The 25,270-nt window shown below is 53.5% G+C and overlaps 1 protein-coding gene across 2 annotated transcripts in view; it reads left to right on the top strand.

The window, feature by feature from the left end:
• SLC13A3 (solute carrier family 13 member 3) overlaps positions 1-25,270 on the top strand; it is an 82,681-nt gene that overhangs the window by 39,821 nt on the left and 17,590 nt on the right. The window contains exons 4-10 of one of the 2 annotated variants that reach the window (XM_055140347.1): positions 4,424-4,490; positions 5,944-6,024; positions 9,577-9,762; positions 14,452-14,577; positions 19,347-19,442; positions 20,605-20,709; positions 24,779-24,876. In XM_055140347.1, the coding sequence (XP_054996322.1) occupies positions 4,424-4,490; positions 5,944-6,024; positions 9,577-9,762; positions 14,452-14,577; positions 19,347-19,442; positions 20,605-20,709; positions 24,779-24,876 (759 nt within the window). The remainder of the gene's footprint in view (positions 1-4,423; positions 4,491-5,943; positions 6,025-9,576; positions 9,763-14,451; positions 14,578-19,346; positions 19,443-20,604; positions 20,710-24,778; positions 24,877-25,270) is intronic. The other variant, XM_055140348.1, reaches the window with a different exon arrangement.

Genomic DNA, 25,270 nt, shown 5'->3' with positions numbered 1-25,270 from the left:
CGTTCCAAATGTGAAAAATCCGAGACTTGGGAAGGGGACGGGACTTACTCTGGCTCCCACACAGTGTTGGGTGCAAAGTTAACCCAGAGTCCAGGGGCCCATGAGGTTGGGTCTGGGAGCAGCTGACCCCGGGAGGCAGGAGCGAGCCTGGAGTCTGCAGACGGTGGGTCCAGAGAGCAGGACTTGGTTAATCATCAGCTCTCGGCCCACCGGGCTGATTCCAGTGCAAAGAGAGATGTTCCCTTTTGCCTGGTTTCTGGGCCCTGAGCTGGAGGCGGGTGGTGGACACAGTGAGTGGCCTGGGACCGGGGCTAAAGGTCCAGCCTCAGTGACTGAACTAAGACTTTCTCACTAGTCGGCTCACTGGGTCTTCGCCACTTTGCTGTTGGACACGCAGATGCCCATTTTACAGATGAGGAGCCTGAGGCGAGGCAACTCGCCCAGACGAAGCCGGTGAGTAGGTGGCTGAGTTCTGCACGGCATCTGGAGGTTGGAAGCACCCAAGCCAGGGGCAGGGTCCTCTGCCCGGCACTGAGCTTGCTCCAATTCCCGTCCAGCTCTGCTCCTTAGCCGGCCCAGACATCCCCGAGGCCACGGTTGCCGGGTGCAGGCCCCGGGCTGATGTGTGCACACGACGGCTCAGGACAAGCGACCTTTGAGGGCTCAGCTTCACACGTTCCCCACTTTGCCCTGACCACGAGGCTGATCCCAGCCAGGCCTCCCGTCAGGGCTGCCTGCGAGGTCCCCCCCTGCGCCCCCGCGGTGAGCCTGGCCCTCTGCCCCTCACCCCGGCGTCCAGGCCCGCTCTCCGGCCTGCCCTCGCATGGAGTCAGGACGCGACTTCTCGCTTCTGTGGTTGGGAGAGGCTGGCGCCCAGGGCCGGGTCCTGCATGGCACAGCTCTTGTACTCGAACCCCGGAGTTCCCGGGAACGGGGAGGAGCCAGGAAGGGAAAGTTCCGGCCCCGGGCACACGCCCACAAACCCAGCTCTTGGGTTTATTCGAGTGTCTCTCTCTTCTCCCTTCTTTGTTTTGTTTTGTTTTTGGTTTTGTTTTCTTTTTTTGGGTCACACCCGGCGATGCTCAGGGGTTACTCCTGGCTCTGCACTCAGGAATTACCCCTGGCGGTGCTCAGGGGACCCTATGGGATGCTGGGAATCGAACCCGGGTTGGCTGCGTGCAAGGCAAATGCCCTCCCCGCTGTGCTATCGCTCCAGCCCCTCTCTCTTCTCCCTTCTTCAGAGGCTCCTGGCCCTAGGGTGTGTGTGTGTGTGTGTGTGTGTGTGTGTGTGTGAGAGAGAGAGAGAGAGAGAGAGAGAGAGAGAGAGAGAGAGAGAGAGAGAGAGAGAGAGAGAGAGGGAGACTCTTGTGGCCCAGCATCCATCCCCTGGTCATCTTGCTCGTCTAGGACACTGTTTGTCCCCTAGGAGATATTTGATCCACGTGTGGAATTCATGAAGGAGTGACCAGAGGAACCAGTGACAGCCCTCTTCTCAGCTTTCATTCTGCACACGTAGAACCGGGATCATTAAAACTGACCACGTAGGTTGTGGCAAGTGTCACAAATTAGTGGGCGCAAATGTGCCTGCCTTGGTGGGGCCTTTCAGCATCACAGAGGTGTCCTTTTCCTCACCGGAGCACCTTCCTGCAGGCCTTCGTGGGGGGTGGGTGGATTTGGAGGGGCCCATTCCGGGTCCGACCTAGATGAAATCTACAACTAGAGCGAGTCGCTCCGGGTGAGACCTGGTTAGGTCTTTGACAGGGTACCTGTGACGGTGGAGTGACCGTCCAGTCCTGGGAGTAAGCCTGACTCTGCCACCACCCCATCGGGCCACTTTGCTCCCGGCCCTGACCCGCCCGTCCAGGTGGAGAGAGCAGGTTCACAGCCCCCGTCCGGCACCCGGGCTGCTGCAGGCTCACCGACGCACCCGCTCTCCGCGCCCCGACTCTGTGTGACCCCGGAGGGTTGGGAATATTTGGAGAAGCGCTTATGTAAGCGCCCAGCTCCCAACCCGCCAGTGGCTTCTGGACCACGAACCCAGGCCCTGTGGGGACTTTGCCCCAGTGGCCAGATTCCACGTGGTGGATTGAGTCACCATGGCTAGAGGAAGCCGGGGACAGTGGCTGAGTCCCCAACACCTTGGGTTTCCTGTTGTTTGCTTTCAGACTCCATCTCCTTTGGCTCCACTGCCGTCGTTCTAGAAACATGTCACTTAGCGCTAGTCCCGTGTGAAGCATCTTCGATGCTGCCCCCCACACCTGCCTGCCGCCGGGCGCCATGGGTACCTGCCTCTGCCTCGTGTACCACCTGGCCCCAGGCCTCCGGGCTTAGACGCGGGCAGTGGCCTGGGCCCCGCGGATGAGGGCCAGGGGCCAGGGGCCGCCTTCACTTAGCCGTCGGAGGTTCCCCTTTCCCACCCATCACCTGCAAGCGTTTATCAAAAATATAGAAACTTGGGGGCTGGAGCCATAGCACAGCGGGGAAAGCGTTTGTCTTGCACGCGGCCGACCTGGGTTCGATCCCCAGCATCCCATAGGGTCCCCCGAGCACCGCCAGGAGTAATTCCTGAGTGCAGAGTCACAGGAGTAACCCCTGTGCATCGCTGGGTGTGACCCAAAAAGCAAAAAAAAAAAATGTATAGAAACTGGAAACACAAAACCGGGACCTAGGACGGAGGCAGAAGTGCCGCGTGTGGGAATTCGCCAGCCCACAGACTAAGGGCGGCAGCCGCGGGTCAGCTCGACGGTGCTGGTGCTCACGGAGGACACTGGACGCTGGGTGGCAGGGCATGGCCCAACCCAGGTGGCAAGGGTGCAGAGTGAGCCAGGAATGGGTCAGGCAGGGGGTGTCTGTGGGTCAGAGTTCTCCGGGGCGGTGGTGGCCCACCCATGGGTGTCTTATTAACAGCGTTTCCCTCTGCTTCAGTGCTCCGGCCTCTGGCCCCGTTGCCCTCGGGCTGTGCCCCCAGCCTGGCCACCCTCAGGGCCAAGGAGACCTGACTTTGAGCCTCAGATCCCCGGGGGGGAGGGGGAGGGCGGGGGAGGGTGAGCAGGGCCGCCTGGGCACCAGGACTGCCAGCAGCCAGCACCCCTGCAGGGAAGGAGTAGGCTGAGGGGAAGGGGCAGGGCTGCCCCGAGGCACGGGCGGGGCAGGAAAGAGCCGAGACCTTGCTGGTCCCGGAGCCTTCATCCTGGTCCACGGGGCAGAAGGTCCCGGGACGCAGCTCTCGGAAACCAGGCGACAGCGTCACTGTGCAGCGGCTCCCCTGTCTCCATCGGGGCCTCGGGAGCGACCTCCCGTGGAGGTGGGGCTGGGGGTGTGAGTCAGGGGCTGAGGAGGTGGGGGTTCGCGCCTGCACTGCTGCGGTCGGAAGAAGATGCTCTGAGTTTGGGTCAAGAAGTAAGAATTGGGGCCGGAGTGATAGCACAGCGGGGAGGACGTTTGCCTTGCACGTGGCAGACACGGGTTCGATTCCTGAGCATCCCATAGGGTCCCCTGAGCACCACCAGGAGTAATTCCTGAGTGCATGGGCCAGGGGTAGCCCCTGAGCATCACCAGGTGTGACCCAAAAACAAAAACAAAAAAAAAAGTAAGAATTGTTCGTTTTTGTTCAGCCAGCGGTGGGCCGCTTGGTATTGTGTGTGTCGGAGACGTGATCGGGGCAATGTCCTTATTGCTGCCAGAGCGGCTTGTCTGAGGCCGGGAAGCTGGAAGCTTATTCACGCACACGTGGGGCCGGCCTGCTTCCACTCAGGACGCATTTTCATAAGAGTAATTCACATCTCCTACGTCGTGTTAGCATCCACCTTCTTGCTAGACCTGTCCCTTCCCTCTCTTCTCTTCCCCTCCCCCCTTTCCCTCCTTTCCCCTCCCCCCTCCCCCTTCCCCTCTCCCTCCCCTCCTCCTCCCCTCCTTCCCCCTCTCCCTCCCCTCCCCATCCCCTCCTTCCCCCTCTCCCTCCCCTCCCCCTCCCCTCCTTCCCCCTTTCCCCTCCCCTCCCTTCCCCTCCCCTTCCCCTCCTTTCCCCTCCCCCTTCCCCTCTCCCTCCCCTCCTCCTTCCCCTTCCCCTTCCTTTCCTCTCCCTTCCCCCTCCCCTCCCTTCCCCTTGCCCTCCCCCCTTCCCCTCCCCCTCTCCTCCTTTCCCCTCCCCTTCCCCTCCGCTCTGGCAGCAGGCCAGTCCAGGCTGACCTGGTTGGCCAGCAGCATTGGGCACTGTGCCTACCCCGCCAGAGCCAGCCCCGGGTGGGACGGGCGGGATGGAAGGACAGAAGGCAGAATGCCTCTCTTCCTTCTCAGCAAACGGGACGTGCTCCTGGGCCAGAAGGGGAGCCCGGAGGTCACCCTTGCTGGAGTCCGGGAAGGGGCCCGTGGAGCTGCCTCCTCCCCTCCCCTGGCACTAAAGCCTCCCTGCTCTCTCCCCCAGCCGCGGGGCGGAGGAACGGCCTGCGCCCGGTGCCCGTGGAGATGCAGTCCCTCGCCAGCACTGAAGAGTGAGTCAGGCGGAAGCCACCGAGGAGCCGTGCGTGTCGGGGAAACCGAGGCTGAGAACCCCGCGCGGCCGTCTTCCCCGCCGGGGACTCCCCTCCGAGAGACCCAACGGCCAGGTTCCCCCCACCCGTCCCTGGGGCTCCGGCACACGGCTCTGGTCCCCTGGGAAGGGGCAAAGAGAGGGAGGGCGGAGGGGCACGTCTGTCCCTCGCTGGGGGAGTCCGAAAGGAGGCCTCGGGGAGGAGGGGAACACTCCCTCCATGCAGTGCAGGAGAGAGGGGAACGGGCCCAGGGGCCAGGGAAAGTCGAGGAATCTGGAGCAGCCGGAAGTGTAGGCAATTGGTGGGCCCAGGAAGCCGGATTCTGTTCGAGGCACCGTCACCCCTAGTAACCTAGTATCTGGCGAGGGAGTTGGGGCTGTATATTCACCCTGACGCTGAACCCCGTCGCTCACGGGCGCAGTGGTTTGGACAAACACCCTGAGTCTGAGCATCGGTTAGGTTTTTTTTTTTTTTAAATTATTATTATTTTTTTCTTTTTGGGTCACACCTGGTGATGCTCAGGGGTTCCTCCTGGCTCTGCACTCAGGAATCACCCCTGGCAGTGCTCAGGGGACCCTATGGGATGCTGGGAATCGAACCCAGGTCGGCCGCTTGCAAGGCAAACGCCTTACCAGCTGCGCTACCGTTCCAGTCCCTATTATGATTATTTTTTAATGAAGTTACCCGTGGTGTATTCGATATGCCAAAAACAGTAACAACAAGTCTCACAATGGAGACGTTACTGATGCCCGCTCAAGCAAATCGATGAACAACGGGACAACAGTGCTACAGGGCTATTTTTAAATGAATTACTGTGAGATACAGTTACAGACTTACAAACTTTCGTGATTATGTTTCAGTCATACAATGATCGAGTACCCATCCTTCCCCCAGTGCCCGTTCTCCACTACCCATGTTCCCAGCATCCCTCCCGCCACTCCCACCCCTTCCCGCTCGCCCCCACTCCTCCTCTGTGGCAGGCACCTTCCCTCTTTTTCCCTCTCCCTTTGGGTGTTAGGGTTCGAGATATAGGTGTGAAGCAGCCATCATGTTTGGTCCGTAGTCTACTTTCAGCACGCATCTCCCATCCCATGCGAGCTCTCCAAATTTCACCAAAGCATGGGTTAGTTTTGTCTACAGGTGGGGGGCCTGGAGCCCCTGGAGGGGGTGTCTTGAAGGTACGAGTCCTTAAGCAGGTTGCCAGCCTTCCTGGCGGCACTCGGCAGTAGGGGCATTGTCTCGGCTGCATGGGAATGACATCAGTGACGTCACAGGGCAGCCCTTCCTGGGCGTGGGTCAGGGCTGTTCCAGTCACCCACCCCACCCCTAGTCACGGCGAGCTAACGACCAGCCACACGCCGCAGGGCCCAGGGTTGCTGAGTCAACCCCCAGCACTGAGAAAGTCACATTGCAGGGACAGGAAGTGGATACCAAGGCCAAGCCAGGGTATGGCAGAAGGTGATGGAAGATGCGCCAGAGAAGAGCGGGCAAGGGGGTGAGAACGGACAGGGGTTTTTCCTGTTTGTTTTGTTTTTATTTTTATTGACTCACCATGAGATACACAGTTGCAAAGCTGTTCACGGTTGGGTTTCAGTCATACAGCGTTCTAACACCCATCCCTCCACCAGTGCACATTTTCCCACACCAGCGTCCCTCCCCCCAGCCCTCACCCCCCTTCTCTGTCTCTGTCTCTATCTCTGTCTCTGTCCCTCTCTGTCTCTCTGTCTCTGTCTCTGTCTCTGTTTCTCTTTCTCTGTCTGTGTCTCTCTGTCTCTGTCTGTGTCTCTCTCTGTGTCTTTCTCTATCTCTGTCTCTGTCCCTCTCTGTCTGTCTGTGTCTCTCTGTCTCTGTCTCTCTCTGTCTCTGTCTGTGTATCTTTGTGTCTCTGTCTCTGTCTCTCTCTGTCTCTGTCTGTGTCTCTCTGTGTCTCTGTCTCTGTCTCTGTCTCTCTCTGTCTCTGTCTGTGTATCTCTGTGTCTCTGTCTCTGTCTGTGTCTTTCTCTGTCTCTGTCTGTGTATCTCTGTGTCTCTGTCTCTGTCTCTGTCTCTGTCTTTCTCTGTCTCTCTCTCTCTCTCTCTCTCTCTCTCTCTCTCTCTCTCTCTCTCTCTCTCTCTCCCTTGGGCATTCTGGTTTGCAGTGCAGATACTGAGAGGTTATCCTGTTTCTCCCTTTGCCTACTTTCAGCATGCAGTTCTTACCCAGAGTGACCATTTCCAGCTATCTTTGTCGTAACGGCCCCTTCTCTCTGCCAACTGCCTTCTCCCCTAGTCCTTGAGGCAGGCTCCCAAGTGTGGGCCAGTCCTCCTGGCCCTCGTTCCTACTGTTCTTGGGTTTTAGTCTCACGCTGTGTTTTATTTTTATATCCCACAAATGAATGCAATCATCTCTGTCTGTCCCTCTCCTCCTGACTCACATCACTGCGCGTGATGGGCAGTTTTTAAGAGTGGGCCGGAAGACCTCGCTAAGAAGGTGGGGCTTGGGCAAACACCTGGAGGGGTGAGTGGTCCCTGGGAGGGAAGAGTGGGGGACACAGGGACGTGGAAGCAGCCAGGGAGCCCGAGGGGAGAGTGCTTGAGGGCACGGTGCAGGCAGAACATATGAGGCCCCCACCCCTCCCAGGCCACAGGTATAACCCTGACTTTGAAGGAGGTGGGACCGACAGGGGGGAGGGGCGAGGCGGGACCGGATGTGACATCTGTCAATCATAAAGCAGAGCTTGAGCTGATCTCCTGGGAAAGCCCCAGCATGACCCTGATCAGGAGTCCTGTCCCCTCCCTGGCCTCAGTTTCCCCATTCATAGTCCCCTTTCTTTTCTCACATGCTGGGTCTGGCTGGGATCCCTGAGCTTGGGTGAGATCCGGGTGACACCTTCCAGTCCCCACCCAGGCCTCAGCACCTGAGAAGCCCCATCACCCCTCCACAGCAGATGTCAGTGATTTACAGACCCCAGACCACAGCTCTGGAGCACCCTGACTTGGGCGGGGGGCTCGGGTGGGACTTATACAACCAGAACGTATTTAAAGTATCTTTCATTCTCGGGGGAAAGAAAGGGGATGTGTTAAACAGGAACAATTCCTCATTCATCCATTTATGATTATTTTATCATGGCACAAGTCAAAAAATAAATAAATAAATACTCAGAAACCTAAAGGAAAATGGATTGATTCAGTGTCTCACTCCCAGAGATGAACTATAACAGTTGATAAATATGATTCTAGATTTTTTTGGGGGGGAGTCCATTTTTTGGTGATACGTAGGGGTTAATCCTGGCTCTGCACTCAGGAATTACTTCTGGCAGTTCTCAGGGGACAAGATGGGGTGCCAAGAATAGAACTCAAGTTCGACAGGTGCAAGGCAAATGCCCTACCCACTGTACTGTCGCTTCAACTTTAATTCTCAATTATTTCTTGAGCTCTATTTCTGGACATCAATGCATCAAATCAAAGGTCAGAGATACTATATATTTGGAACCTGCCCTCTCTCCCAATGGGGACAATGTCTATCTTTTTCCTGGGTTGAATTTGGATTGACATATTATTTTTACAATATTCATAATTCTTAATTTCCTTCTTTCCTGAAACCCTAACCATACCCAGAAAAACATAAGAATAAAAGAGAGGGAAAGATATCTATAATTCCACTCACGAGAAAGGCACCAAGGCAACACTCTGGGGGCTATTTTGGACTTTTCTCAATACTCACATATTCATGGAGACACATGAATACTTTTTTCTTTCTTTTTGGGTCACACCTGGCGATGCACAGGGGTTACTCCTGGCTCTGCACCCAGGAATTACTCCTGGCAGTGCTCAGAGGACCATATGGGATGCTGGAACTTGAACCTGGGTCGACCGTGTGCAAGGCAAACGCCCTCCCCGCTGTGCTATCTCTCCAGCCCCCCCACATGAATACTTTTACTTTGATATTTTTCCAGTCTCGGGAGTCAAACCCAGGGTCTCACACCTGCAAGACAAGCCCTTTATCACTGAGCTACATCCCCAGCCCCCTCTAACGGAATCTTTGCAGTTATTGATTTTGTGTTTGGGGCCACACCCAGTGGTGCTCACGGCTTATTCCTGGCTCTGCAATCAGGGGTCACTCCTGGCAGTGCTGGGAGAACCATGGAACCCAAGTCAGCTACGAGCGTGGTAAAAGCTCTGCCTGCTGAACCAGCCTCCTGGCCCACATGAACATTTAAAAAACAGAAATGAATGGTGCTATTATTATTATTATTATCATTATTATTATCATTATTATTATTTTGATTTTTGGGTCACACCCGGCGATGCACAGCAGTTACTCCTGGCTCTACACTCAGGAATTACTCCTGGCAGTGCTCAAGGGACCATATGGGATGCTGGGATTCGAACCCGGGTGGGCCGCATGCAAGGCAAACACCCTCCCCACTGTGCTATCGCTCCAGCCCCAGTGCTATTATTTTTTTTAAAAATCACTTATTTATTTTTTGAGGGGTCACACCCAGCGATGCTCAGGGGTTACTCCTGACTCTGCACTCAGAAATTATTCCTGGTGGTGCTTGGGGGACCCTATGGGATGCCGGGGGTTGAACCCGGGTCGGCTGCATGCAAGGCAAATGCCCTCCCTGCTGTGCTATCACTCCAGCCCCAAATGATGCTATTACTTACCTTTCACTGTATATAATGGATTTTCCCCCACTCAACCCTCTCAATTATTATCTTTAATCACTGCACGGGGAGTCACCAGAACCAAAGTTCATCCTTACTGATGAATAAACTTTTCAGGAAGGTTTCGATCATTTTCCAGTTCCAATAGATTTGCTACCCCAGGGAACTATTTGGTTCCCACTCCGGAGACCCAGTTCTTTCTTGCAAATGCCTTCTCAGCGAGGAGCCCCCCCCCCACCCCAGGCTGAGGGCCCCCGACTCTGAGAGGGTCTGCACGCCTGTGCCAACTGCTGCACAGACCCCAGTCCTCCCGCTGCCCCCAGAGCCGTGTCCTCGTGGTGTGTCGCCCCGAGCCCGGTTCCCGGCAGCCCTGAACGGCTTCTCTCGGGTCTGTTTCAAGCAAAGGCAGTCTCGAGGAGGTGGAGGCCCCCGCGGATCTCTCCGCCGACTCCAAGAAGGAGAAGGAATATTGCCGAAACATCTGGAAGGGGCTCCTCATCTCCATCCCCTACTCGGCCAGCATCGGGGGCACCGCCACCCTCACCGGTACCGCCCCCAACCTCATCCTGGTCGGACAGCTCAAGAGGTAAGAGCAAGCGTTTGTGCTTATCATGAGGGGCAGGGGGTCTCTGCTCCTGCTCCTGCTCCCATCTCCCCCACCCCACCCTCCCTCCCTTAGGCCCTGTGATAAAGCCCCAGTCAGCCCTGGTCAGCCTCAATCACCCTGGTGAGGCCCGGTCAGCCTCGGTCATCCCCGGTCCATCAGAGTGGACCTCTATTCTTTTTTTTTCTCTTTGGGTCACACCTGGCAATGCAGAGGGGTTACTCCTGGTTCTACACTCAGGAATTACCCCTGGCGGTGCTCAGGGAACTATATGGGATGCTGGGAATCGAACCCGGGTCGGCCACGTGCAAGGCAAACGCCCTATTCGCTGTGCTATCGCTCCAGCCCCTGGACCTCTAGTCTGGTGGAAGAACAACCACTAAACAAAAGGCACTCATGCAACTCATCAGTGCAGTGACTTATGAAATCCAATCCTGCAGGGATAAGGGGTACCCATGGCAGGGCTGGGTGTGCCCTCAATACGGGAATATTTGAGCAGAGCTCTGGAGGGGAGGAAGGATGCTTTGCAGATTTGGGGGGTCAAGGGTCAAGGCACAGAGTCTGGTCGAGGTGGGGGCAGTCTTAAGGAGCAGCTTGGAGTGCAGTGAGGTGGGCACCACGTCTTGAGAAAATGCGGCCAGGCTGAGACACGCCAGGTCAGATCAGAGCTGGGGAGTCAGGGAGAGCTGAGAGCTGACCCCTAGCTACTGGCGTTTGCCTTTAACATGACCCCTCACTTGAGGGAGAAGCTTCGCAGCCAAGACCGTCGGAAGATGGTGTTCAAACCCCAGCGTGTATAGAAGATCTCAAGATTTCCAGCTTCTCTTTTGTTTTTGTTTTTCCTGGCTTTGGGGCCACAGCTAGGCCATGCTCAGGGGTTACCCCTGGCTCTGCACTCAGGAATCACTCCTGTTGGTGCTCAGGAGAACATATGGGATGCCGGGGATGGAACCCGGATGAGCTGCATGCAAGGTACTATTGCTCGGTACTATCGCTCCAGCCCCAGATTTCAAGTTTCTTTCTCAGAGGTGGACGCTTCTCTGACTGTTTTGTGATGGTGACGCCATTTATGTTTCTTTCACCCACACAAATGCAAAGTAAGCATCTGGCCAACAATCTGGCAAGTCTCTGGCATTCATCGCATCCACTTCTTCACCTGCTGTGCACCCCAAGGGGGAAACTTAATAGGGTACGGAGTGATTTTTCTCAGAGAGTGAGGGTTTGATACATACATAGTCACTTTGTGTTTGCAGGCAATCGAAGTGATGTCCATGAGACTGTTCTTAAATTAATTTTATGGAGGAAACACTGGTGCACAAGAGTGGGCATGTTTGCTAAAGAGTGTAAATGTTTGTGTCTTAGGGGTCCAGTGTGACCACAGTGCACCCTCCACCAATATCCTTTCCCCACAGCCCATTGGATCCTTGCATGAGAAAGTCCAAGGACATCCTCACGCGCTGACTCAAAAGCCATAACCCTTCCCACTATCCACAGACTCTAACATTCAGTGCTAAGAATTGATGAGAAAAGGCTGGAGCAATAGCACAGCAGGTAGGGCATTTGCCTTGCACTCGGCCGACCCGGGTTTGATTCCCAGCATCCCATGTGGTCCCCTGAGCACCGTCAGGAGTAATTCCAGAGTGCAGAGCCAGGAGTAACCCATGAGCATCACCAGGTGTGACCTAAAAAGCAAAAAAAAAAAAAAAAAAAAGTTTTTGGGACTGGAGCAATAGCACAGGGCGGGAGGGCATTTGCCTTGCATGCGGCTGACCTGGGTTCAAGTCCCAGCATCCCATAGGGTCCCCCGAGCACTGCCAGGAGTGATTCCTGAGTGTAGAGCCAAGAGTCAGCCCTGAGCATTGCTGGTTGTGACCCAAAAAGCAAAAAAAAAAAAAAAAAAAAAAAAAAGACGGAGATTGTCTGGGTTTGGGTGGGAGTGTTCAGGGAACGCTGAAAGAATCCAGGCCTGGGTCCCAGACACAGATATAGGTTGGGGGTGCAGAGAGGGGGACAGGTGTTTGTATTCTGAGAAAAGAAGCCCCCTGCAAATCTTCGGTGCCTTTTGAATCTTGGTAAGGCCTGGATGTTTTTGCTGAATTGAAGACTCAGACGTTAAGGAGGTCCTGCTTCCAGGCTAGGGAGAATCTGGCCTTGGCCTTTTTCTCTGGATTTCTCTTTGGGAAGAGCAGCTGAGCAAAAGGACCAGGCATTGGAGCATGAAGCCGTGTCCTCAAGGCTGGAAGGGAAAGAAGTGATTCTTGGGGACAGGTGCTGAGTTGGGGAGGAAGGGGGAGAGTTGCTGTCAGGATTTTCAATGCCTACCTGCTGTGAATGTTAATTTTGTTCCAACTAGAAGAGAGATTATGGAACAAGTAAGAGTTCTAGGCAGAAAAATAGCCAACATGTAGAATTTTTAGTAAATGACATGTAAATGACATGCAAATAACATGCACCATTTAATTGCACAAGCTTCGGACCTTCTTATCCAGGAGGGAATTTAAGTGGAAGAACAAGTAATACAGGATCCTGATTCTTCAACTGGGAGCTGGGAAACCGGGAAATGACTGTCCTAGGGGCTCCCCCAGGCCTTGATCCCCCAAATACATTTCATTAGTTTATTCTGATTGTACATGATTCAGACACAGAGAGACACTCAGGAGACATAGGAAAAAATTGAAATGGAAATGCTTTCAATTTCACTGTTATTATTTTAATGGAATCCTAGTTTTGAGGCGGTATATATGCTATGATCAGATAATATTTACCATTATTGTCATTACACGTTTTATACAGGTTGGAGGTCTTTTTGTCATTAAAATTTTTTTAAATAAAATATGATGAATGCCTACAACTTGTTTAGGTGTCATGCCCTATTTATCAGCACCCCTCAGCTCGTTAGCAGGCACTAGATCATTATTTTACTATTATGAGCAATGCAACTAGATATACCTGCTGCTATTTTAATTAAATTGGATTTATTTATTTTGTTTTGCTTTCAGTCTTTTGTTCTGGGGTCATACACAGAGGTGCTCAGAAGCTTACTCCTGACTCTGAGCGCAGGGATAACTTCTGGAGGGCCTCAGGAAAATTCTTTGAGCAGTGGAACCCCGGGGATCGAACCTGGGTTGGCTGCATGCAGGCAAGCGCCCTGAACCCTGGGCAGTATCTCTCAAGCCCTGCAGTGCCCCCCACCCGCACCACACCCGTGGTGTTCAGGGGGCTCCAGGGCTATACAGGGCAGTGCTCTGGGACCCCCAGTGCTCTGGCTATATTCAGGGGACCACGAACACCTGGGAGGCAAACTGGGTTCAACCACATGCAAGACAGACATGTGCCCTGACCCCTGTACTAGTTCTCTGGCCCTCTTAATAATTGTAAAGTGTCCTATTGTTCTCTTACCTCAAAAGGCATCCCTGTTTAGTTCAGAAAATTTAGTAAATGAAGATAAAGAGAAAGGAAATAAAAAAATCTCCCGGGAGCTGGAGCGATAGCACAGCAGGTAGGGCGTTTGCCTTGCACGCAGCCGACCCAGGTTCGATTCCCAGCATCCCATATGGTCCTCTGAGCATGGCCAGGGGTAATTCCTGAGTGCAGAGCCAGGAGTAACCCCTGTGCATCGCCGGGGGTGACCCAAAAAGCAAAAAAAAAAAAAAAAAAACTCCCATGATTCCGCTATATATATGTTTGCTGAAACTATTAATCCATCCACTCGCAGTTCTGCGATTACTGTCCACATTTTGTTTATTTGCTTGCTGTTTAATAATAGGGGCTGTGTGCCGCTATCGTTTTGTTGATACAAGAATGCATGATTTTAGAAGCACCTTCCCCTCTGCAGTGGAGCAAGCATACACACCTTCTTGGCCCATGTCTGCTCCCCACACACGTAAGATGCGTTCTTGGTAGAATTTCTAGATGAAAGGATGTGCACCTTTTGAGACCCTGAGTGCATTTTACCCAATTCCCCTACAGAAAGGCCTTTTCTCCCCAGGACATCACTGTCCCAGTCCTCTCCCAAGCCGGGCGCAGGGAGGCCGAGAGAGCTGGCAGGAGAAGTCCCTGGCATTGCGCCATCAGACACAGACCTCTGGGCCAGGACCCTGCGAGTCCAAAGCCGCAGCCCGCAGATGTGCTGTTTCCACCATTGAAACACCACCACTGTGGGGACAGAGCGACTGGCCCTGCTTGAGGCCACCTGGGTTGAGTCCCCGGCACCCCATAGGGTCTCCCGAGCCTACCAGGAGTGATCCCAGAGCACAGAGCCAGGAGTAAGCCCTGAGCACCGCTGGGTATGACCCCCAAACTAAAATAAAATAGAAAGAGAAACTTCACCTCTTCCAAACAGAGCCCCAGGTGTGGGCTCACTGGACCAGTACCTAGTGGCCACATTGGTGCTCCCCAGTGGGTGACTCGCCCAGTGGGCGACTCTCTACTTCTTGGGTCCAGTTCACATCCCCGGGGACCCGTCTGTCCCTTCAGGCAGTGACAGTCCCAGGAGGCCAGAGATCCAGTCTCCCCACTCAAGGGGAGCAAAGGAGGTAGGTGCCTTCCTGGAGAAGGGATGGAAGGGTCTGCTCCCAAGATGCCCGGGGGGCCAGCTCCCCGTGTCCACCCCCCCCCCGTCCCCGCCCCACCGGAACTGACCTTGAGACTGACCCTCTCTCTTGTCTCCAGCTACTTCCCAATGTGTGACGTGGTGAATTTTGGCTCCTGGTTCGTTTTCGCCTTCCCGCTCATGCTGATATTCCTGCTGCTGGGCTGGCTCTGGATCTCCTTCCTGTACGGGGGGCTGACGCTGAGGTACCCCTCATCTTCCTCAGGGGAGGCTGTGGGGGCGGGGGGCCCTGGTGGAGCCTGAGGCTCTGCGTTGGAGGGAGCCATGCTGGGGGAGCTGGGAGGGGGCGATAACCGTGACACTGACTGGTGACCCCCTCCAGGAGGGCAGAGAAGCTCCCTGCCAGCTCTGGGAGTCCTCGGTGAGGTCACCCAGCCCTATGATTCCTGACTGCGCTCTGAGGCAGGAAGGGCACCCACCACACCAAAGGAAGGAAAGGGGTCCGTTATAGATGGGTCCATAATTTGGGGGTGATATGAGAGCAGGAGGATCTGGAGTGAGGAGAATATTCCTTTGTCAACCCTTCTAGCATCTATCTGCTTATGTTGGGGAGAAAGCCCCAGCTGCCTTCTGAGGAGCAGCCTTCTGTCCAAAGCAGCCTTCTGAATAAGGGGGTGCACACGGGCCCGGGGACCTGAGCCCACAGTGCTGACACTTGTTTAAGTTTTTATGATTTCTTTCTACCTAATATGGGCCTCATCTTCCATTGACCAGAATGATACCAAACCTTCTCTCTAAGTACGTTTCTTGAACTGCAGCAAGAACTTAGTTGGAAGAAAGTATGAAGCTGCTATGAGCCCCTGGCGTGGGTCTAAGAACCGTTGTGCAGGTAGATTATGAAGGCCTGGAGCTGGAGAAACAACTGCAGTCGGAGATTGTAGCTTGGGGGGCGGGCACAGCCCCAGCCATCAACTCCTTGGTCCCCAATTTCATAAGGGCAGGTCAGACAAACAGGACCTTGATTGGTCCTGTATGGCAAATGCTATCCAATTGGCCAGTTTACAAATCCTTATTTGGGTGTGTGTGTGCTGATTGGTTAGTTCCACAAACCCTCATTTACCTAAGGCATATCGGACCAATCAGAGAAAAGAATGGGGATATAGATATAAACACACATATACACATGTACATATATACATATATGTGTGCATATCTATATCTATAATCTATCTATATATACACACACATATATGCAGAAACAGGCCCCTGCACGCTGGGATTCACCCACCCACAATAAGGACAATCCACAGCAAGCTGTGAGACCTGCGCTGTCACTCCAGGCTCGTGGTGGGAGTTTGATCTTCCTACAGAAAGCGCCGCTGAGAGATTTTCTAGTTCACTTAATTTTTAAAAATATCCCATCCATATGGCTCAATAGTCACTGTGCAAAGAGGCCACACTGAGACTTCTTACCCTCAGGCCTTCGTAGACCCATTTATCTGGTAGATTCCCCCCAGATAGTGACCCACTTTTATCGATTCCTTGGATCATTATCTATACAAGCTGATAAAACCCTATTTTCTGATAATCAGTCTGCCTGACAGATACTATTTTGTATAGGAACAAATATGTTTGTAAGGTGGATTTTCATCGGTGGGATTTCTATGTCAGATAATAAGCACGCTTTATCATGTTTGAATAGAGGCTGTTAAATTGTGCTCTGTAGGGATTATTCTCATTTGTTGTCCCATTGATGAGGTATTGGCCTGTTTCCATGCATGCAGCAAGGTCATTATTCTTTGGTTTGGCTAATCTGCCAATAGCTAAAAGGAAAACAATTTGTCTTTCGTTTATTGAATTTTGAAGGGGCCAAGGCTAGCCCAGTAGCTCCTGCCTCCCAAGTGAGGGACTATGAGCATGATCTTGGACACCCAGCACCATTGCTCCCCACAGGTGTGGGTGCTCCCAGTAGCACTCACGTGGCATCATAAAGGCTGTGACCACAAGGTGCAGGACCCTCCCACAGGCACCCCTAAGCTAGTCTGTGACTTGTCATGGACTTGACAACAAAAGGGAAGGAAATGGGGCCTGAAAAAAATATCGAGTCTGGGGTCGGAGCAATAATCCAGTGGGTAGGGTGCTTGCCTTGTACATGCAATCAGCCCAGATTGGATCCCCAACACCCGCTGTGGTCCTCCAAGCCCACAGGAGTGATCCCTGAGTGCAGGGTCAGGAGACAGCCTTGAGCACCACGGGGTGTGGCAAAACAAAACAAAACACGGAGTCATTTTGAGCGATGCTTCCTCTTGAGGGGCAGCCCAGAGTTTGTATACATCCATGCAGGGGGTCATTGCATTTTCTTTCCTGACAACTGTGAGTCTGTGAGTTTATTTCTTGGTTTTATTTTTCACGTGGGTAGGCGGTCTTGGAAGCCTTGAATTCTAGTACTCTCTCCTTATTGGAAGATGGATGCTAAGTTTCAGAATAATTTGTGAGTTTCATTTCCTTTCCTTACGGTACTTCTTGCCACATAGACAGCTTCTGAAGTTGTCCACATAGATGAATTGATCAATCATTTCTAAATTTTTGAGTTCAGGCAAAAAGCGTTTTCCATGACAGGGGTTATGAAAAAGAATCCCACTTTCCTCTAATGTTTTTACATTTTTTTTTTTGGCTTTTTGACTTTTTGGGTCACACCCGGCAATGCACAGGGGTTACTCCTGGCTCATGCACTCAGGAATTACTCCTGGCGGTGCTCGGGGGACTATATGGGATGCTGGGAATTGAACCCGGGTTGGCCATGCCCTCCCCGCTGTGCTATTGCTCCAGCCCCCAAGTGTTTTTAGTTTTTACAATGCAATCTCTGTTCTATTTGGCGTTTACTCTTCAGGTCCAGAGTGAAGTTAAACTCTGACTTAATATTTTTGTTTCAGAAGGCCTAAGAGGATTCATGGGCATACACACATTTTTTTGTTTGTTTGCTTTTGCTCTTGGGGCCACACTCAGAGATGCTCAGAGCTTACTCATGGCTCTGCACTCAGGGATCACTCCTAACGGGCTTGCTGGATTACATGGGATGCTGAACATTGAACCCGGGTCAGCCTTACAAGCATCTTACCCACTGCACTGTCTCTCCAGCCTCCGAGTTTCTCATTTTTAATGACTGACGTCCAACTCATCCTCCTTTGGTTCTCTGTGGTTTTGCTGTTGTAGCAGAGAAAGAGTTCCCTATCCAAGGCCTTGAAAATGTCTGGAGAGTTAGCGCTGGTATTTAGGCCATTGGCCCACTTTGAGCATCATTTTGTGTAGGGAACCGAGTAGGAATCCACATTCACTCCATGGCATTGGCCACGGCCCTGGCGAATGACTTTCCACTCCCAGCTCGGGGTCTCAGCACCCTTGTTGACGTCACTTGGCCACAGGAAAGGTTCCGTTCGCTCTGGGCGCTCCGTTCCGCCCCTTCGCAAGGCACAGTCCGACATGGACTCGCTGGTCTTTCCCACGCCAGTTTGAGCCCCCAGCTTTGTCATGGACTAAATCCCCATTTTTTAAAGGTAGATTTCAGGACTCTGTATATTTTCTTTTTTAAATAAATGAACTATTTTATTATTTATTTTAAAATTTTATTTTAATGAAATGTCACCGTGAGATACAGTTACAGACTTACAAACTTTCATGATTATGTTTCAGTCATACAATGATTGAGGACCCATCCCTCCACCAGTGCCCATTCTCCACCCCTAATGTTCCCAGTACCCCTCCCGCCACCCTCACCCCTTCCCACCCCCTGACTCTGTGGCAGGCACATTCCCTCTCACTCTCTCTTTCCTTTTGGGCATTATGGTTTGCAGTACTAAGTGGCCATCATGTTCGGTCCATAGTCTACTTTCAGCACGCATCTCCCATCCCGAGCGAGCCCTCCAAGCATCATTGACTTAGTGGTCCCTTCTCTATCCCAGCTGCTTTTTTCCCCAGCACGTGAGACCAGCTTCCGAGTCATGAAGAGATCCTCCTGACCCTTGTCTCTACTGTCCTTGGGGGTTAGTCTCCTATTATGTTACTTTATGTTCCACAAATGAGTGCAGTCCCTCTATGTCTGTCCCTCTCTTTCTGACTCATTTCACTTAGCATGATACTCTCCATGTCCATCCATTTATAAGCAAATTTCATGACTTCATCTTTCCTAACAGCTGTGTAGTATTCCATTGTGTAGATGTACCAAAGTTTTTTTTAAATGGGTAATATATATATTTTTAATTTTTTATTAGTGAATCACCGTGGGGGTACAGTTACAGATTTATACATTTTTGTGCTCATGTTTCCCCCATACAAAGTTCGAGAACCCATCCATTCACCAGTGCCCATTCTCCACCACCAGTAAACCCAGCTTCCCTCCCACCCTCCCCAGTCCCATCTCCCCACACCGCACACTGCCACTATGGCAAGGTATTCCCTTTTGTTCTCTCTCTCTGATTAGGTGTTGTGATTTTCAATAAAGGTGTTGTGTGGCCATTATGTTCAGTCTCTAAATTCAGCACGCGTCACCCTTCCCCCGGTGTGACCTCCGACCACATTTTACTTGGTGTTCCCTTCTCTGAGTTACCCAGAATGAGGGACCAGTGTCCAAGCCATGGAGACAGCCTCCTGGATGTACCAAAGTTTCTTTAACCAGTCATCTATCTGTTCTGGGGCATTCGGGTGTTTTCCAGATTCTGGTTATCATAAATAGAGGACTCTGTATGTTGTTTCAGTGATTGGTTTGTTTATCCCCAGGCCCCTTTGAACCGGGTTCACAAACAGATCCATGCTTTCAGAAAAGTACTCAGGCTGCCCACAGGGAAGCAGACTGGAGAAAGGAAAGGCAGAGGCAGGGAGACCCCCTTCCCAGGTTGTTGCGGTCCCCGCAGCAGAGACGGTGTAGCCTGGCCAGATGACGGGGGGGGGGGGGTAAGTTACTGGTACCTGTGGGGATGGGACCTAACCCCTCCGGCTTGCTCCCCACTTTCTGTCTCAGGGGCTGCATGAAGAAGAAATCTGAAGTCAGAACTCAAGTGGAAAAGAGAGCGCGTGTGAAGATTCAGGAGGAATTCCAGAAGCTGGGGCCCATCAAGTACGTGGTGTGGGGGTCTCCAGGGCGGGGGGGGGTGCGCTGGGCCCTCCCCACTCAGGAGACCTCCATCTCAGCTCAGTCCCCGGGGTGCTGGGCTCGGGTTGCCTTTTCTAACTGCTGGTCTGGGAGCCTGGATACAAGCGGCAAGAGGAAGGTTTATGTAGTGTGTGTGTGTGTGTGTGTGTGTGTGTGTGCGTGCGCGCGCGCGCATGTGCATGCATGTGTGTGTGTGGGGGAGACCCCAGAGACAACACAACACCTCAGGGTGGACTTGGCATGGGAGTCTGACCCCTTTCCTCCTGGTCCCCCGCACTGCCCAGGGACACAGGGCAGACGATGCTCCGAAGTGGGGTTTTCCTCTCTCTTTCCACCCCTCTCCTCTGGTGTAGCCCCGCCCAGCCTCTCTGAGCATCTGCCACCCCTTGTTCTAATTCCTGACCGTCCTCTCTCCCTCGCTCCCTCTTCCTCTCTCCATTTCTCTCTTCTCTCTCTCCCTCTCTCCCTCCCTCTCTTCCTCTCTCCTCCTTCCTGCCCTCCCTCTCTCTCTCTCCTTTCTCCTCCACCCTCTTTCCCTCTTTCTCTCTTCTTAGCTCCTTAGTTCCTCTCTCTTCCTCTCTCTCCTCTGTCTTTCCCTAACACCCTTCCTCTCTGTCTCTTCTCTCGCCTTTTCTCCCTTCCTCTCTTCCTCTCTCTCCCTCTCCTCTCTCCTTCCCTACCTCCCTTTGTCTCTCTCTCTCTCCCTCTTCTCTCACTACCTCCCTCCCTTCCTCCCTCCTTCCTGCTCTCTTCTCTCTCTCTATCTCTGTATCTCTGTCTCTGTCTGTCTCTCTCTCCCCCTCCCCCTTCCTTTCTAGGTCTCTAGCACTTTCTCGAGACTTTCCTTAGGCCCTGGGGGTTTTCCAGGCAGATGCAAAGTGCATGCTTTGGTGGAGGAAAGGGGGCTGGTGCTTCCGGGGGGGAAGTATGTGAGCCCCAGAGACCACTCACCCCAGGGGGTCCCCCTCCCTGGACTCCGGGTGTTGGCAGAGCTGTGAGTTGCTCTTTCCAGCTTCTCCATGGCAGGCCCCACCTCAGTGACTCGGAGCTTGTCCCTGCCCGTGCCCCTCCCCCGCCAAACGCACAGGAGACCCTGGGCTCACGCCAGCCCGTGTCTGTGCCGCAGGTTTGCCGAGCAGGTGGTCTTCATCCTCTTCTGCTTGTTCGCCGTCTTCCTCTTCACCCGGGACCCTAAGTTCATCCCTGGCTGGGTCAACTTCTTCCTCCCTGGGTAAGCATTTGGGGAGCTGCAGGGTGGGACCAGCAGGGAGGGGGCGGAGTGGGACCCCTGCAGCCGGGGAGGCTGGGGCTGGACCCCTACTCTGTGTCGAGGGTCATAAGTAACAGTCTCTGCTGCTCTCGGAAGGGCTTGGGTGTGGGTGATGGAGCACTTGGCTCTTTGGTTGTTCAGATTCTCACGGGCAGCAGACAAAACTGGGCTCAAGTTCAGCCTCCGACAAACCTCGTGACCAAAGCAAACCCCTCGGCCGGGCCATGCTGACGGAGAGCCCAGGGGCGCTCGTCCTCCCGCGTGTCCCCAGGGCCCGGGGGACGGCTCAGCAGGGAGCACACGCCTTGCACGCCTAACGCCTGGTTCCACGCCCGGCACCACACTCAGAAGCCCACACAAGCAAACCCAAACCACGGCGCTTAGACCCCCACAACACAGGAGTGAGTGACTCGAAGGGAAGCGCGTGATTTTTCAGAAGATGCAGGTGGAACCTGGACTTCGGATGTTGGGGGAAGGAGCAAAGGATAGAAAGGGTAGAGGTCAAAGGTGAAGAGAGCCCCTGGGAAGGTGCTGAGGCTGAGGAGGCATAGCTGAGGAGTTGACGGGGGCACGCAGGGTCATCTGGGAAAGAGGGAGGACCGGACAGGGCAGGGCTGGACGCTGGGGATGGGAGGATGGTATTTGGGTCCCTCTTCTATTGCGGTGAACGCGCCCAGCCACATTGGATAGAGATGCTCTGTCTACTTACTCCGACCCCTGACGCCCCACGCCCAGTGAATGAGGGACCTCAGTTTTGATTTCTTGCTACGAAGGATAAGCCCTGTCATTCAATGGGCTGAGAACAGTAGCTGTTACACCCATTCTTTCACTTTTCCAACCGTAGGTGTTTTTTGTTTAGATGAGAAATGAGAGTCCTAAACGTTCCAATAATACAAAGAAAGAGAAAATCACTGACGCCAACTCTGATGGGCATTTTCTCTGACTTAACAATGTTTAGTATGGGCCAAAGTGATGCTACAGCAGGTAAAGTGCTTGCCTTGCACATTGCTGACTTGTGTTTGATCCCCGGCACCATATATGGTCCCCTGAGCATTACCAGGAGGGACCCCTGAGTGCAGAGCCAGGAGTAAGCCCTGAGCACCACTGGGTGTGGCCTGAAACCAAAAATAAATACAATTGTCTAACTGGAAATTATTCTTTTAAAACATTTATTTATTTGGGGCTGGAGCGATAGCACAGCGGGTCGGGCGTTTGCCTTGCACGCGGTCGACCCGGGTTCGATTCCCAGCATCCCATAGGGTCCCCTGAGCACCGCCAGGAGTAATTCCTGAGTGCAGAGGCAGGAGTAACCCCTGTGCATCACCAGGTGTGACCAAAAAGCAAAAAAAAAATTTATTTATTCTTATCCTTCTTCTTCTTCTTCTTCTTCTTCTTATTATTATTATTATTATTATTTTGATTTGGGGGCCATGCACAACAGTACTCAGCACTTTTTCCTGACTCTGTACTCGGGAACCACTACCAGCAACACTCAGGAGACCATATAGGATGCCGGGGATCGAACCCAGGTCGACCATGTGCAAGGCAAACGCCCTCTGCACTGTCCTATCTCTCCAGTCCCCTAACTGGAAACTATAACTCAATGGTATTGTCTGTTACAAGACTGTTGGCGGTCACCATAATTCATTGAGCTCTGTCCTTTAAATGAGTGTTTTAATACAGGATTAATTATTCTTCAATAAAGCTCATTTTAAAAACATGTAAATGAGCTAAAGAGAAGCTCATGTAACACGCGTGTGTCTCTGTTAATGCCCCAGGCTCCTGGCAGCGCTTGGGGCCATGTGTGCTGCATATGGGAGTCTAACCAGGGCCAGCTGCCTACGAGGCGAGTGCCTTAACCCCTGTGTTACCGCTCTAGTCCAATACAGGATTTGGGGGGTGGGGGGTGCTCCCAAGACGTGCTCAGAAAATCCAGGGCATCACTGGCAGTTTTCGGCCTATCAGGTTGGTGGTTCGATGCGGGGTCCCAGGATGTAATGCTGATTGGACCCCGTGGTCCAGGGATGACCTGGGCCACCCCAGCAGTGCTGGGGCTGGAGGGGGTGAGACTCGGGGACCACATGGTGTTGGGGATGGACCCCCACTGGGCAGACTCTCCTGACAACAGAAGTGTGATTACACTAAGCAGATCTTTGTTTGGGTTTGTTTCTGTTTGGGGGCTACACACGGTGGTGTTCAGAGGTCACTCCTGGCTGTGTTCAGGGATCATTCCTGGCTGGTTTGGGGAACCACAGGGGATGCCGGGGATTGAACTCAGGTAGGCCGCGGGCAAGGCAAGGGTCCTACCTGCTGGACTAGTGTATCACTTCGGACCCTAAATATATCATTTTGACCTGCATTTTTCTGTTTGCTTGTAAAATATGTACGCATAAAATTATAAAATCCAAACAACATGAATGGAAAAAGTCAAGCTGCCTGCATCCACCATCTCTCACGCTCCCCCGACACAATCCCAATAAAGAGTTTGGGAGGAGTATTTTATTCACGCCTGCATTAAAGCAGACACATGCCTAAATGTTGATAAGCAAAAAGTTGGGTCAAGGGCAACTGTACATTTTTTTACCTATTTCATCCTTTCAAGTCACTGCTTAGTATTTTATAGGAGGAGCCTATTAAATTTGTTTAGTCAGTTCTTTCTTGGATTGTGTCCAATACTGCAAAGAAAAATTACTTGCAAACAGGGAGATAGTCTAGGGATTAAGGTGCTTTGCTTTGCAGGGGCTGACCCTGGTGCAAATCCACGCATCACACCCAGTTCCCCCGCGCATCACACCCAGTTCCCCATTCACAGAGCATTGAGCCGGAGTGATCCCTGAGCAGAGTCAGGAAAACCCCCTGAGCACCACCAGGTGTAACCCACCCACGAAAAACCTTTCCCAGCGTTATAAAACACATTAGTCTCATTTCCATCCCACTTCATCGACATCAATTATCTTCACAAAATCTGTAATATTAACATATATATGGGCTGGAGCGATAGCACAGCAGGTAGGGCGTTTGCCTTGCACGCGGCTGACCCGGGTTTGATTCCTCCATCCCTCTCAGAGAGCCCAGCAAGCTACCAAGAGTATCTCGCCCGCATGGCAGAGCCTGGCAAGCTCCCCGCGGCGTATTCAATATGCCAAAAACAGTAACAACAAGCCTCATAATGGAGACGTTACTGGTGCCCGCTCGAGCAAATCGATGAGCAACGGGATGACAGTGATACAGTGACAGTGAACATATATCTATCATTACCCATGATTTATTAAAGCACATAAAAAGTTTCTGGCTTTTCACAAGCCCTTTCTGAGCATGGCCGTCTCTGGGTGTGTTCAAGCCCAGTTGTTTCCTGGGATCATTTTCTAGACGTGTGTAGAACCAAATCCAGGAGGGCTTCACCCGTGAGGTCTCAGCACTTCCCGTCCCCCAGCCCCTATGTGGCTCTGTCCCCTGGCAGGCGCTGTGCCGGCCTCTTCCAGCTGTCACTTGTCTTATCACAGCCTCGGGGACCCGTCTGAGTCCTCTCACCAAATGTGTGCGCTGAAGGCACGTTTGTTAATAGTGGGCTCTGTGCTTCATGGAGCCCAGAGCTGGAAATCCCGGCTTCTGGGTCCTGGCCCTCCCCAGCCCACGGTCAGGCCCTGATCAGGCCCGTCGGGGCGCTGTCCCCGAGGGGTGAGCCTCGTCTGCCCAGGACAGGCTGGAACCCGGGGAGGTCTGGGAGGGGACCCGTGGCATGCTGGGCCCGTGCTCCGCTGCCTGAGCAGAGCACTTTGGAGTGAGCCGCCCGTCCCAGAAGGAAAACAAGCAGACGCTGGCCACACGCAGGGCTCTCTGGGCCTCTCCTGGACTCCCCAGGAGCATCGCCCGTCCTGGTCCTTGCAGCCAAGCGGAGGGCACAGGGCTCCGTCCCCCACACCCCCCCCCCAACTTTCCCGTCTTACCTCCGCCCCCCGCCACAGGAGCTGCTGGGGTCTGCATCTGGGGTCACGTCCGTTGGGTCACTTCTCTGGCCTTGTCCTTGTAGGTATGTGTCCGACGCCGTCACCGGCATGACCATTGTCATCATCTTGTTTTTCTTCCCGTCCCAAAGGCCCTCTCTCAAGTGGTGGTTCGACCTCAAAGGTAAGGTGGGTGCTCGGGGCTCTGGGAACCGTGGCCGCTGCCCTGCCCACAGACCCTGGCCCGTGTCCCTGGCCTGGCCTGGCCCGGGCTGAGGAAAGGCCGAGGTGGCAGGACAGCTGCTCCCGGCCTGGAGCCCAGATCCAGCCGGCTGGCTGTTCCGGTCTCGCCCGGGGAGAAGAACTTCCACATTTTGGGGGGTGGGGTGAAGCCATGCCCAGGAGTGCTCAGAGGCCGCGCGCCCAGCTTTGTGCTTGGGGGGGTCACTGGTGCCAGCGGGAGGCGTGAAGAGCCAGGGCCGACCCGGAGGGCTGCGTGGAGGCGAGCGCCTTCACCCCTCTCCTCTCTTCCTGCTCCTACCCTTCACATCTGGATCCCGCCGAAAAGCATCAAAAGA

Source organism: Sorex araneus, chromosome 5, assembly GCF_027595985.1.
Source record: "Sorex araneus isolate mSorAra2 chromosome 5, mSorAra2.pri, whole genome shotgun sequence".
Classification (NCBI taxonomy): Eukaryota; Metazoa; Chordata; class Mammalia; order Eulipotyphla; family Soricidae; genus Sorex; species Sorex araneus.
Note: the sequence above shows the minus strand (reverse complement) of the source record. Positions and strands in the feature narration are given on the sequence as shown.